Source organism: Capra hircus, chromosome 10 (genome assembly GCF_001704415.2).
Source record: "Capra hircus breed San Clemente chromosome 10, ASM170441v1, whole genome shotgun sequence".
NCBI classification, from domain to species: Eukaryota; Metazoa; Chordata; class Mammalia; order Artiodactyla; family Bovidae; genus Capra; species Capra hircus.
This window is the reverse complement of record NC_030817.1, coordinates 65,811,452-65,823,734: the sequence shown is the minus strand read 5'-3', so window position 1 is coordinate 65,823,734 and position 12,283 is coordinate 65,811,452. Positions and strand designations below refer to the sequence as shown.

Genomic DNA, 12,283 nt, shown 5'->3' with positions numbered 1-12,283 from the left:
GTGAGGTGTGACAGATTACTGTTACTGCTGCCAAAAAGGGACAGGGCATCCCACCTCTTGGTTAGGCATGGTAAGGACGGGTGTAGAAAACAAAACCTCTCCCGAGGCGCCTTGCAGAGCGGGCAGGTCAGCTTGGGCTTCCCTTGCAGAGCAGGCTGTGAGCTCATGGCCGTGTCTGTTCCACCCAAGATCACGCTCTTCAAGCAGAGAGGAGGCCATCTTGGCCAGGGTATGGGGGGTGGGCCTTGCTGCTGCAGCTCTGGCCCTGCCCAGATGACTCACAGGTAATGCCAGCCAGCACTCCTGTCCTCACCCGGGGACTCAGTCGAAGGGCTGCTTCCTGTCCCACAGTAGGGGCGGCCAGACGTGGGACCAGATGAGCCACATAGAGACGGTGCTAAGGGTGTGACCTGAACAGGCTCTGACCTTGGTGGGGCCCATCTCGGGATGAGGAACCAGCTATTCCAGAAGTTGGTCCTGAAGGGCCGGAGAGCAGGGTGTCCTCGCTTGTAGCCCTGAGGTTTGGCGCCACCTCTGCGTTTGCCTTGAGGCCCACACCTGTCAGAACAGAGAGGTGGGGTGAATTTAGGGCCTAGCTGCCCTGGAATCTTCTCCAAGCACTGGTGCCCCAGGCATCCTTTGGAATACCTCACCTCTTCCTCATGTTGATGTGGGATTTGGATACTGGGAGGCAGGAGGGACCAGGATGTGCGGGGTGAATGGGGGATGACTGGTTCCCATGATCCGGCTCACTGCATCTGTCTGCCCTGGGCATGTGACTGGAGGCACAGACCAGGAGAAAGGCCTGCCCTGATCACTGTAGAAGCCACTGTGTCCTGGACCAAGCCTGTTGACTCAGCAGCACATCATCTGAATCCTACATGGGAACCTGCAGGCCCTGCAGGAGTGGGTAATTATCCAGATAACACAATTGTGGCTGCCACCCGTCATGACATGAGTGATCCCTCAGGCACAAGGCCGCATGTGGGGTCTGTGCACTATGTGTGTGTGTGTGTGTGTCTGGTCCGTGGGCATGTGTCTGGGTGACATCCTGACTCCCAGCCTCTCTGGGACAGTAAGGCTCCTCCCCTCCCTGCTTGCAGGGAGCTGGTCCTTGGACTGGGGAAACCAGGGAGGTTGGAGGCGGGGAAAGAGTGGAGGAGGGGTCTGGCTGCTGCATCTTGGAGAGGGAGGGAGGGAGGGCATGCGGGCATCAGGCAGGCTTCCTGGCATGCGCACAGGGAAGCCAGGTTCACTCACCGTAGATCTGGCCTGAGCAGGACAGTCGGCGGGAGCCTTCTGCAGTTTGCTCCGCAGGGCCAGCCATCTGCGGGAGCCGCACAGGCCCTGGGAAGCTATAGGTGCACCCTCGCGTCTCCTGCGGCCAGGTGGGCGGGGGGCCACTGTGGAATCTGTGGGGATAGGGAGCCTCAGGTGTAGACTCTTGTCACTGCTGAGAGTGGGTGGGGGTGGCCCCATACCCAAGCAGCATAGTTTAAGTCCCAGGACCTCAGGACTCCCACGTATAGATCCAGGAGGTCTACCTGAGTGGAGCTGGCATGCCGGGTACCCTCTCAGCATTGCGCTCGGTCAGGAAGCCTGAGGGTCTGGCTTGGAGCTCTGGGCTCAGACTGGGGGCTGCGGAGCAAAGGGGGAATGGTGGTCAGCCTGGCCTGGGTGCTAGGACATCTGTGGCAGGAGGCTCCACACCTGCTGCTTCCTTCTTGCTGTGGCATGAAGTCCCAACTCAAGGTGACAGTGCTGAGAGGAGGGGCCTGGAGGGGGACCTGTGGTCTTGAGGGCAGAACCCTTAAAGAGAGACCCAGAGTGTGCTTTTGCCCCTTCCACCGTAAGAAGCCAGCGAGAAGGTGCCTCCTGCAACCTCTCTCACCTGCCAGCACCATGATCTTGGACTTCTCAGCCTCCAGAGCTGTGAGAAATAAATGTCTGTTGTTCACAACCTACCCAGTCTGTGGTTCTGTGGTCGATTATTTAGAGCAGCCCGGACAGCCTAAGAGACACCTGCTTCTGGAGGCTTGGCATACACCAAGCCTTGCCCATGTGGAGGTGTGGCCCAGGGCTCAGGGGCAGGCTCCCCAGTGCAGCCAGCCTCCTGGAAGACTGAATGCCAATGGGTTCCGAATGGCTTATCCTAGAGAAACTCGGGTGCCTTTGGAATTGTGGAAGGATGGCCTCAGGGAGATCACAGTGGAACAGAGCCAGGAACCCGGAAGGAGTCTGAGGTGAGGCCCCTAAGCAACCCCTCCATGTGGAGCCTATCGGACCACCATGACAATAGATTTCTTGTCCAAAGGGTGCTCTCTATGAGCCCTTCCAAGAGTAGAACTGGGCCTGGCCACTGTACAAGACACCCCAAGGGACGTGCGTTCAGAGCTGTCGGAAGACTGGGTCAGAAAAGACCTGTGTCAGGCAAGAGCACGGGGAAGCCCGTAAGGACCCTTGAGGGAAGAGCTCCGGCAGATTCCACAGTGGGCGGAACAGAACCAGGAGGCCATCAAACCTGGCCTCGCTTCTGCTAATTATGTCATCTCTGGCAAGTTGCTTACCCTCTCTGGGCCTCAAATTAAGAAAAAAGGCACTCCCACTTACCCCTCAGGCATAGAGGCAGTAGATGTTAAACATCCAAGGATGCACTAAACGCCAGCAGCTGGGGGCCCAGAAAACCAGTGGCCGCCCCCCCTGCCCCATTCCCCCTGGACCTACCTGTCCAGCTGCTCAGGGCACCCCGCCAGCTCCCAGTCTGCCCTGCAGATGGCGCTGCAGACAGGGTCTCTCCTGTAGCCAGCCTGCCACCCAGACAGTAATGCGTCAAAATCGGCCTCGTGTGTGTGTGTGTGTGTGTGTGTGTGTGTGTGTGTGCGCGTGTGCGCGGGGGGGGGGCGCCGGGTGGGGACCCCTGCCTCCAGCCCCCTCAGCTGCTCCCGTAGGCCGTGCCGATCCGTCTCTCCCCTGACAGGGCCCTCACCTTAAGGAAAACGTGTGTTTTCCATCATGGTGATCTCCCGGCTTCTCACGCTGCGCTCCTGCGAGGTCGACGGAGGCTGTAGAAACCGTGCTCTGAGGAGAGATTGTGTGTGGGGGGGGGGGCGGGGGGGGTGTCACTGTCTATGCTTTTCCCTAGGGGCCCTTTGTTCTCTGCCGACCCACCCACGCTCCTGGAGCCGGCTCAGCTGCCCCCAGGGTCCCAGGGCAGCCATGCGGCAGGCTCAGGCTGGGCTGTGGAGGGAGTGGTGAGGCCACACCAGCCTCACCAGAACCTGAGTGTGCGTCCAGAGGCTCCCAGGGAGGGAACTGGACTGGACCATGGTGCCCACGCGGAAGAGGGAGCCGGGGGTCGTCCAGGGAAACCAGAGGGAGGAGGAAGGGCCCGCCCCCTGCTGGGTGAGGACAGAAACTGCGCAGTGGTCCCAAGGAGCCAGACTGTCCTAAGTTGGGGGATGGGGGGCGCCAGCCCTCTGGCCCGCTGAGCCCTTGCATGGCTCTTGCAGGGCAGCTGCTGCAGAAGCAATCTCCGGGTACTCGCCTGGCTTCTCCCAGGCAGGAGATGCTGCTTAAGTTCCAAAATTCCCTCCGTAGTGGGGGCACCCTTTGCATCCTGAAAATGCAAGAAGGGGCCTGGGAAACATCAAGACCAGCACAGATGACGCGTCCCCTTCTGGAATGTGGATGAGGCACCTAACCGTCTCCGACCTCCTCATCCCTGGAGACAGACCCCCTGGTGTTGCAGTGCTGGCTCAGGCTGTGGACTCCTTACCCCCAGAGTCCCTGCTGTGCACTCCGGGGAGACGGTGGTGAAGCGTATGCAAGACCCAATGGGGACAGATGGCTGCGGGTCCCCTGTCTCAGTCAGCTGTGCTCTGGGCCACCAGCTTCTCAAGGGTTTCAGCCCCTTCACCTCCTGCTTCTGTTCCACCTTGGGGAGGGGAGCAGCCAGATGAGTCAGACCAGGCTCTGGGGGCTCCACGCCCCAGCCTCTCCTCCCCACATCCCTCCCACCCAGAGAGAGCGCCTGTCTCCTCACTGTTCATCTCTTCAAGCTCAGAAGACTTCTTTTGTCCCAGTCCACACTGTGCCCCAGCCCACCCAGATGTGGGGTGACAGGACCTTGCAGCTGGCAAGGGAAAGAACAGGGCTTTCCCCAAGGGTCAAATGCTGGCTCAGTGCCCGGGGGGATCCCAACCCTCAGGCTGAGACAGGACACCTTGTCTCCCGGTGCCCCCTCACCCCAGCCTCTGCTCACTTCTGCCTCCTGCTGCAGTCGGGCAAACTTCTCTTCCTGGGAGGCCAGCAGCTTTTCTAAGTCCTTGTGTCTGCAGAGCAGCAACTCCACATCAGACACGGAGTGCTGGGGAGAAGCAAGCCAGGGTGAGGCCCCGCCCATGGGGGGTGCAGAGAGCTGGTCCCTCAAAACTGGCCCTGGGGGCCAGGAAGAGGAACAGCAGGCTGTGGCTGCCAGACAGTGCGGCCAGCTAAGGGGCAGGGCCTTGGCTCACCCCGCAGTTGGGGTCCAGCAGGAAGCCCTCCTGGCAGGCCAGCCAGGCCTCGGCCTGGTCCAGCTCTTGCCGCAGCTTCTGTAGACGCCAGCTCTCCTCACAGTGTTCCCGGCGCAGGGCCCAGGCCTCTCTGAGTGCCCGCAGCTGCCTGTCCAGATCCTGTAGACACCCAGTTACCTGGTGGCAGAGGGTGTTGTGGGTGAGATGCCCACAGGGTGGGGCCAGGCTGGAGTGCCCAGAAGAAGTGTTGAGGGAAGACCGTGAGGTCCAGACCCTCCCAGTCTCTGTCCCTCTGTCTCTGCCCGCTGCCTGGTTTCCTCCTGCTCAGGGGTTCCGAGGCCTGGGGTAATGGGCCTGTGTGCCCAACTCAGCCCCAGACCCGTTGCTGTGCTCGCACCTCCAGGGACATGCAGTGGCCACTGTCCACCAGCCGCTGCCCTTCCTGCTGTACGTTCTGGGCTTGAAGGCAGTACTCCTTGATTTCTCTCCCCAGCTCCTCATGCAGTGCCAGGAGCCCCTCGGCCCGAGCTATATCCCCAGCCAGCTCCTCCGAGGACACCAGGGCCTGCTTCTCAGTGGCCCAAGCTCTGCGGGGTGAGGAGGGGAAGCTGCTGTCAGGGCCAGGGGTGCAGACTGGGGTTGGGGGCAGGGCATGAGCTGCACCAGGGGATGGGGTGACCCCCACCCTGCAGGGCAGAGTTGAGCCAACGACCGGATGCCACCTACAGCAATTCCCGACAGCGTCCGAGGAAGGCGTGGCCCTCGGCAGCCTTCTCCAGCTGCCGATCTTGCTCATGGACCTTTGCATTCAGGGTGGCCCAGGCCTCCTGCACCCCGGCCAGCTGCTTGGCCAGGCCCTCCTGAGCTGCAGGGTGGAGCTGGCCCAGCCGGCAGGCCTCCGTCTGCACCCATGCCACCTCCTTCTCCATTGCTGCCAGTTCACTCTGCCGCCAGAACACAGAATCAGCCTCATCTCCCCACAGCCTGATGACCACTCCTCTTCAGGAAGCACCCATCGTCTCTGAGGAGTCAGGCTCTGCTTCCAGATGGACAGCTCCCCCACCTGGGCAAGTAGGCCCTCCCTTCCCTTCCCAACTCTGGGGTCCCCCTACACAGGGAAAGAGGTCAGGTGGGCAGGCCCTGGGGGTGGACCCTCACCTCCAGACATCTGTGCTGTTGCTGCAGAGTCTGCACTGATGACAGGCTGAGGTTGAAGGCATTTCTAGCTACCAGGGTGGCCTTCTTTTGCATCCGGCCCTGGAGCTCAGCTGCTACCTGCTCCAAGCCTCGGACCTCACGGGTGGCAGCTAGGTTCTGGGAGAAGAGGGAGGGCCTGCTCTCGCCAGGGTCCTCCCTCCCTGGAGACGTGGGCTCCTGGGCCACTTTTTAAACAAGGAGGTCCATGGGGCTTGGTGATGCATTCATGACCACCGGGTACAGAAAATGTCCCAAAATGGCATAACGTTATTGATGATGGGGTAGGGCCCTGGGGGTGTTCCGTGGGAACAGGGTCTTCAGTGCCCAGTTCATGAGCCAGGTTGGGGGACAGGGGACTAGGAATCAGATGGGAATGAGTTCATGGTGGGGAGGAGGGTGGTTTGGGGGATCTGGCTGAGATGAAGAGGGTTGCCTTAGGAGTCTGCCCAGCCAGGACTGAGTGACAGCATCGCTAGGATGCGGGCTCCGTCAGGGCCTCGGGGACCGGGGCTGCCTCCCTAGAAACCGCCAGCTGTGCCTGAGAGCGAAGGCTGTGGAGGAGCGCTGAGATTTCCTTGGCACCCAAATCCGCTCAGAACATTTAGATAAGGAGAGGGAAGTGGTGGTGAAATCTTGCCCAGTTAGTCTGTGTCTTAATAAACCTGAAGTCTGCGCTTGGAGGGAGCCTAGAGGGGGTCAAGAGCTGGCCAGACAGGCTTCCTGTTTCTCCTTGGAGGTGTGAACTATACCAGGAAGAACCAAATCAGTGGAGAAACTCAGAGAGGGCTGACGGTGGAAGACTGAGACTTGATCTGCTTGGCACTAGGAGTTAGAGGCATGGACACACGTGCGTGCACACACACAGAGTTAGAGGCAGCCACCTCCCTCCACACACAGATAGACATGCACACACACAGCTGGGGTGGCTGCCTGGCCCTGGCCCAGGAAGAAGGCACAGCTGTCCCTGCCCCTTGTCTGCCCCGACCGGGCCCAGGGCACCCACCTGTGTGCGGGCTTTCACTGCCTGATCCAGCCTCTCCCAAGAGGCCTCGATGCGACTCCTCTGTGCTTGAATCTGGGGAGAGCACCTGGGTGCTGCCCGTTCCAGAGAGCCTGCCCGCTCCCTCAGGGCCTGCACCCTGGCCTGCCCCAGGCTCTGGACATCCTTCCTGAAAGCATCGAACTTCTCTTCCAGCAGCTGCAGGGTACAGGACCAGGGAGGTCAGTCTGGAGGTGGTGTCCAGCAGCCCTCAAAGCTGACAAAGGGCTTGGCAGTATCTGCCACTTCTGATATCCCTCAGCCCTGCCCTTAGAACCACCAGGGGTCCTTCCAGAGCCCAGAGACCCCTCACTTCCCATGTGCCTCCCAACCCCACTCTGCCCTTGCGAGCCACTCAATCTCTTCTCCTCCAGGTTCGCTCAGGAGTGACTTACCTTGACAGCCTCTAGATCCTGCCCGTAGTCCTGGGACTCAGCAATGGCCACCTTGCTGGCCAGCCAGGCATCCAGGAGCAGGGCTTCCCGCTCCAGCTGGTGGAGCTGCAACTGCTCCTTCAGGCCTTGCCCCCTGCCCTCCGCTCTCTGCAGCAGCCCTGAGTGGGCGTCCCTTACCGCGTGCATCTGGGCAAGCACCTTGGGGCTGCAGCAGGAAGGACAACCCCCCTGGAGCTCTTAGGCCTCACACCTCCTTAGTGGGGGCCCCTCCCTGCTCCTCCCTCCTGGGCCTGGCTCCAGCGCACCTTTCTGGGTTCTGCCCGCTCTCAAGGAGGGCTGCTGTCTGCTGCAGCCTCTCAATGCGCGTGGTGAATCCCTCCAGGTCCCTCCTGGTGGCCTCCAACTGCCGCAGGAAGCTCTGAGTGGCCTCGACACTCTGACCCATATCCTCGATGTCGAGGCCACAGCCCCGTTCTTGCAGCCAGGATTCTGTCTCCAAGAGCTGGGGTGACAAAGAGCACAGTTTTCCCTAGGCGGTGCCCTCCAGGACTCACATTTTGAGTTCATGGCCTCAAGAGTTAGAGCAGTGAGTGGTTCCCAGCCTGGCTGATCAGAATCATCAGAGAGCTTGAACAACTCGCTCTGCCTCTCACCCCAGAAGATTCTGATTTGGTCTGGAATGGACCCGAGTGTTAGCACTGCTTAGAAGTTCCAGGTGATACAGATGTAGAGCCTTGACAGAATCGCTGGTTTAGACAAAATAGTGAAACCAAACCAAAGCCAGTGGGCTCATTTTCTGGGAAACATGCTGAAGGAAGACCTCGGGGTCAGGAGACTGGTTAGTGGAAATGCACAGAGAGCCTGGAGCCCCACCTGGGGGTGACGTTCCAGGCCTGCCTACACTCTGGGTGTCTTCATGCCACCTTCTGTGCCCCGCAGCACCCCTTACCTCCATCAGGAAGTACTGGGCCTCCTGAGCCTGCTGTAGCCACCGACGCCTCTGTGCAGCCTCTGCCCGCAGGCGGCCCGTGGCGTCCTCCAGCTGCTGCACTCGGGCAGCCACATCGCGGGCAGCGAAGTGCCCAGCCTGCACCAGCTTGCGCCCTGTGCCCACCACTGCCTGGGTTAGAGCCTCGTGGCTGCTCATCTCACTCTCCAGGCTCTGTGGAGTCAGAGGAAGATGGCATGGGACATGCTCCTGGGTGCTCCTTGGGGGGCCTGGGAGTTATGTCTGAAGCCCAGTGGGACCCCACAGATTCCCCCAGACAGAACCCTGCCTCCTGACCAACAAAGAATCCTAGGACCCCCAGAACCTCCCGGAGGCAGAAGCTCCCAGAACCAGAGGTGACTGGACAGCCCTGCCTGTTCCCGCTAGGCCCACACCTGGTGCTTCTCCTGCAGGCGCCGTAGGGCGCTCAGGCTCTGGTCACAGTCCTGGGCGGCCACCAGGAGCAGCTTCTCCTGCACCCAGGCCATCTCTTCGTCGGCATCCCTGAAGAACTGCAGCAGCAGGCTCCGGGCCTCCAGGGCTGTCCTGCGCTCCTGCAGGGGCGCCCGCAGGCTCTCAAACCTGCAGGGGTGGAGGGTGGGCCCGCGGCAGGCGGGACCCCGGTTGTCAGGATCTGGGGCCAGACTGTGACCTGCACATCACTCACCTGCTCTGTGTCACTCGCCATGGGCTGGGCAGGCCCTGAGGAGCTGAGCTGGGGGACAGGGAGGAGGGGTGGAGGTTACCTCTGAAGCAGCTGCTGGGCCTGCTCTTCCACATCTCGGGCCAGGCAGTGACCTTCCTGGACATAGGCCTGGGCCTGGGCTTGGCCCAGCAGGGCCTGTGCCTGCCCGACCTGCCTGTCCACTGCTGCCTCCAGCTCCCCCTGAGCCCCCAGGAGCTCGTCCAGCCCAGGCTGGTCCTGGCCCCCGATGGGGACTCTCAGCTTGAGCTCCACAGGCTCCAGCCAGCTCTCCAGTTCCTCCATGCTCCGTCGCAGACGCAGGGCCTGCAGCAGAATGAGAGTGTGAGGAGGAGAGGCTGAGAGCTGTACCCTGCCCGCTCCACCACACAGCCTCACCTCCTGGGCCTCCTGTAGCTTGGCTGCCCTCCTCTGGCACTGGGCCTGCAGCTCCTCCCAGAGCTTTCTCAGCTCCTGCAGCCGTTCCTGGATGGTCTCTGAGGCTGAGTGGCCATCGTGCAGCAGTCTCTGCCCCTCCTACAGTCACAACATAGCATATGCCTCGTGGACTCAGGACTGCTGGTCTCAGGGCACTGGGGTTGCCTTCAGCCACCAGTCCCATTGCTTCAGAGTCTGCGTGCTAGCTGTGTGATCTCGGGCAAATTCCTTAACCTCTCTGAGCTCATTTCCCTTCTCCATATAATGGTGATAATAATGGGTATTCTGTTTGAATGGGATCAAAGATTTCAGATACTTGGCAGGGCTCTTTATATCAGAGGGAGGCAGTCTGGGATCAGGCATGCCCTCTGTAGGTGGAAGAGGGCAAATTTAAAAGGTGCTACGCTTTGACTCCTACACCCACAGGACTGCTGGCTGTGCCCTGACTCTCCGTCCTCTGACACCTTTCCAAGAGTTTTAAAAACTATCACGCCAAAACACCGTCCTTAAAATTCTTGAAAAGGCAATATTTTTGGAGAGGGGGGCGCCCCAGGGAAGCCACTGTGTCTCACTACCCGTTGGTGCCTTGCATGGCATCTGTATACAATGCACTCGAAAGTCGGCCACCCCAGCTGTGACTCAGGGCCAGCTGCCAGGGCTCTGTGGGGTCAGCTCCTTCTCTGGCCTGTAGCTGGTCCCCGGCGCCCAGGGCCTCACCATCTGCAGCCTCTGTTGGTGGTGTGCACGGGTGTCCAGTTCCGCCTGGAGATTCTGTTGTTCCCGCAACTGGGCCTGTAGGTCCACTGGGTCCCACCAGCCCTCTTCCAGGGCCACCAGGTTCTTCTCCCTCAGCCAGGCGGCCATCTGGGCACACGGGGAGGATGAGGCTCTGCTGCCTAGGGTTCTCCTTCTCTCTAATCCCTGGGCTGCCCTGAAGAAGGGTGGCTTTCCTCTGGGCAAGCCCTTCCCCCCACCACAGCTGCTCCCCACCATGGCCCACCTCACAGGAGTCCTGCAGGAAAGACTGCAGTTGCCTGAGCTCCTCCAGCTGGCGGCAACGGGTCCTGGCTCGCTCCAGGAGTGCCTCTTTCCTGCAGAACAAGGGTCTCAGGGGCCTTGGGTCTGCTTGCTGGGACCCGGAGCTGCTACACGTGTGTATGTGCACGTATGCACACACAAATGCACAAGTATACTCTTCCAGTTCAGGACAGCCCTTTCCTCCATTTTTTAAAAACTGATTTTTTAAAATTGGAGGATAATAGCTTTACAATGTTGTGTTAGTTTCTGCTGTATGTGAATGTTGTATGTATACATACATATAACATATGTATGTATGTATACATGTGTATGCATATATCCCCTCCCTCTTGAGCCTCCTTCCCATTCTCCAACCCCAGCCTGCTAGGTCATCACAGAGCACTGAGCTGAGCTCCCTGTGCTTTACAGAAGCTTCCCACTAGCTGTCTACTTTACACATGGTAGTGTATATACGTGCCAAAGCTACTCTCTCAATTTGCCCCAGCCTTCTCTTCCCTCCCCATGTCCACTGCTGCTGCTGGTAAGTCACTTCAGTCGTGTCCAACTCTGTGCAACCCCACAGACAGCAGCCTATCAGGCTCCCCGTCCCTGGGATTCTCCAGGCAAGAACACTGGAGTGGGTTGCCATTTCCTTCTCCAATGCATGAAAGTGAAAAGTGAAAGTGAAGTCGCTCAGTTGTTTCCAACTCTTTGCAACCCCATGGTCTGCAGCCCACCAGGCGCCTCTGTCCATGAGATTTTCCAGGCAAGAGTACTGGAGTGGGGTGCCACTGCCGTCTCCACTAGGCCATTCTATATGTCTGTGTTTTGATTCCTGCCCTGAAAATAGGTTCATAAGTATGCATTAATACATGATATTTTTCTTTTTCTGACTTACTTCACTCTGACTCTAGGTTCATCCAGTTTTATTACTTTTTATGGCCGAGTAATATTCAAAAGCATAGACATTACTTTGCCAACTAAGGTCCATCTAGTCAAGGCTATGGTTTTTCCTGTGGTCATGTATGGATGTGAGAGTTGGACTGTGAAGAAGGCTGAGCGCTGAAGAACTGATGCTTTTGAACTGTGGTGTTGGAGAGGACTCTTGAGAGCCCCTTGGACTGCAAGGAGATCTAACCAGTCCATTCTCAAGGAGATCAGCCCTGGGATTTCTTTGGAAGGAATGATGCTAAAGCTGAAACTCCAGTACTTTGGCCACCTCATGTGAAGAGTTGACTCATTGGAAAAGACTCTGATGCTGGGAGGGATTGGGGGTAGGAGGAAAAGGGGACGACAGAGGATGAGATGGCTGGATGACTGACTCAATGGACGTGAGTCTGAGTGAACTCTGGGAGTTGGTGAAGGACAGGGAGGCCTGGCGTGCTGTGATTCATGGGGTCGCAAAGAGTCGGACACAACTGAGTGACTGAACTGAACTGAATTTTCCACCGTATATATATGTACCACATCTCAATCCATTCCTCTGTTATGGACATTCAGGTTGCTTCCATACTAGGACAGCTTTTCTTGTGTATCAATTTACACTGACTCTGGGGTTTCCTTTAACATTTAGAGACACGCTCTACTTCCCCTTATTAATGCCATGAGCTGAATCATGTCCTCCAGACTCCTATCTTGAAGTCCTAATCCCCAGTACCTCAGAATATGACTGTTTTTGAAGAAAGGCCTTTAAAGAAGTAATTAAATTATACAAGGTCATTTGCGTGGGCCCCAACATGACTGGTGTCTTTATAAGAAGAGATTAGGACACAGACGTTTACAGAGCACGTGATGACAAGGAGAGGTCTCAGGAGAAACCAGTGCTGCCAATATCTTAATCTTGGATTTCTGGCCTCTGGAAATATAACCAAATTTGTGTTGTTTAGGCCACTAGTCTGTGGTATTTTGTTATGGCAGCCTCGCAAACTAATTCAGTGTCTAAACCACTTTTTGATCAGATACTGCTATTAGTAAGAATTTTTTGGTATGTATTTGTATGGGTGCATATATGTG

At 58.2% G+C, this 12,283-nt stretch overlaps 2 protein-coding genes across 2 annotated transcripts in view; both read right to left on the bottom strand.

Annotated features, from left to right (window-relative positions):
• Nucleotides 2–2,261, bottom strand: LOC102175487. The gene is made up of 3 exons (XM_018054412.1): nucleotides 1,545–2,261; nucleotides 1,261–1,412; nucleotides 2–558 (listed from the first exon to the last, which is right to left on the bottom strand). The coding sequence occupies exons 1-3, from the start codon at nucleotides 1,559–1,561 to the stop codon at nucleotides 398–400; spliced, it is 330 nt and encodes a 109-aa protein (XP_017909901.1). The 5' UTR covers nucleotides 1,562–2,261; the 3' UTR covers nucleotides 2–397.
• Nucleotides 3,089–12,283, bottom strand: part of SPTBN5 (spectrin beta, non-erythrocytic 5) — a 47,125-nt gene continuing 37,930 nt past the window's right edge. The window contains exons 47-62 of the mRNA XM_018054413.1: nucleotides 10,254–10,344; nucleotides 9,971–10,117; nucleotides 9,215–9,352; nucleotides 8,880–9,142; nucleotides 8,529–8,715; nucleotides 8,095–8,307; nucleotides 7,451–7,647; nucleotides 7,146–7,350; nucleotides 6,715–6,909; nucleotides 5,673–5,828; nucleotides 5,241–5,458; nucleotides 4,912–5,101; nucleotides 4,515–4,691; nucleotides 4,262–4,366; nucleotides 3,776–3,934; nucleotides 3,089–3,616 (exon numbers count right to left, since the gene is read on the bottom strand). Of these exons, the coding sequence (XP_017909902.1) occupies nucleotides 3,269–3,616; nucleotides 3,776–3,934; nucleotides 4,262–4,366; nucleotides 4,515–4,691; nucleotides 4,912–5,101; nucleotides 5,241–5,458; nucleotides 5,673–5,828; nucleotides 6,715–6,909; nucleotides 7,146–7,350; nucleotides 7,451–7,647; nucleotides 8,095–8,307; nucleotides 8,529–8,715; nucleotides 8,880–9,142; nucleotides 9,215–9,352; nucleotides 9,971–10,117; nucleotides 10,254–10,344 (2,989 nt within the window). The 3' untranslated portion in view covers nucleotides 3,089–3,268. The remainder of the gene's footprint in view (nucleotides 3,617–3,775; nucleotides 3,935–4,261; nucleotides 4,367–4,514; nucleotides 4,692–4,911; nucleotides 5,102–5,240; nucleotides 5,459–5,672; nucleotides 5,829–6,714; nucleotides 6,910–7,145; nucleotides 7,351–7,450; nucleotides 7,648–8,094; nucleotides 8,308–8,528; nucleotides 8,716–8,879; nucleotides 9,143–9,214; nucleotides 9,353–9,970; nucleotides 10,118–10,253; nucleotides 10,345–12,283) is intronic.

Excerpts from the sequence above, each read along its gene's own strand:
- LOC102175487 (XM_018054412.1), bottom strand. Across the intron at positions 559-1,260 it reads CTGCTCAGGCCAGATCTACG|GTGTGGGCCTCAAGGCAAAC; the intron begins GTGAGTGAACCT and ends CTGTTCTGACAG.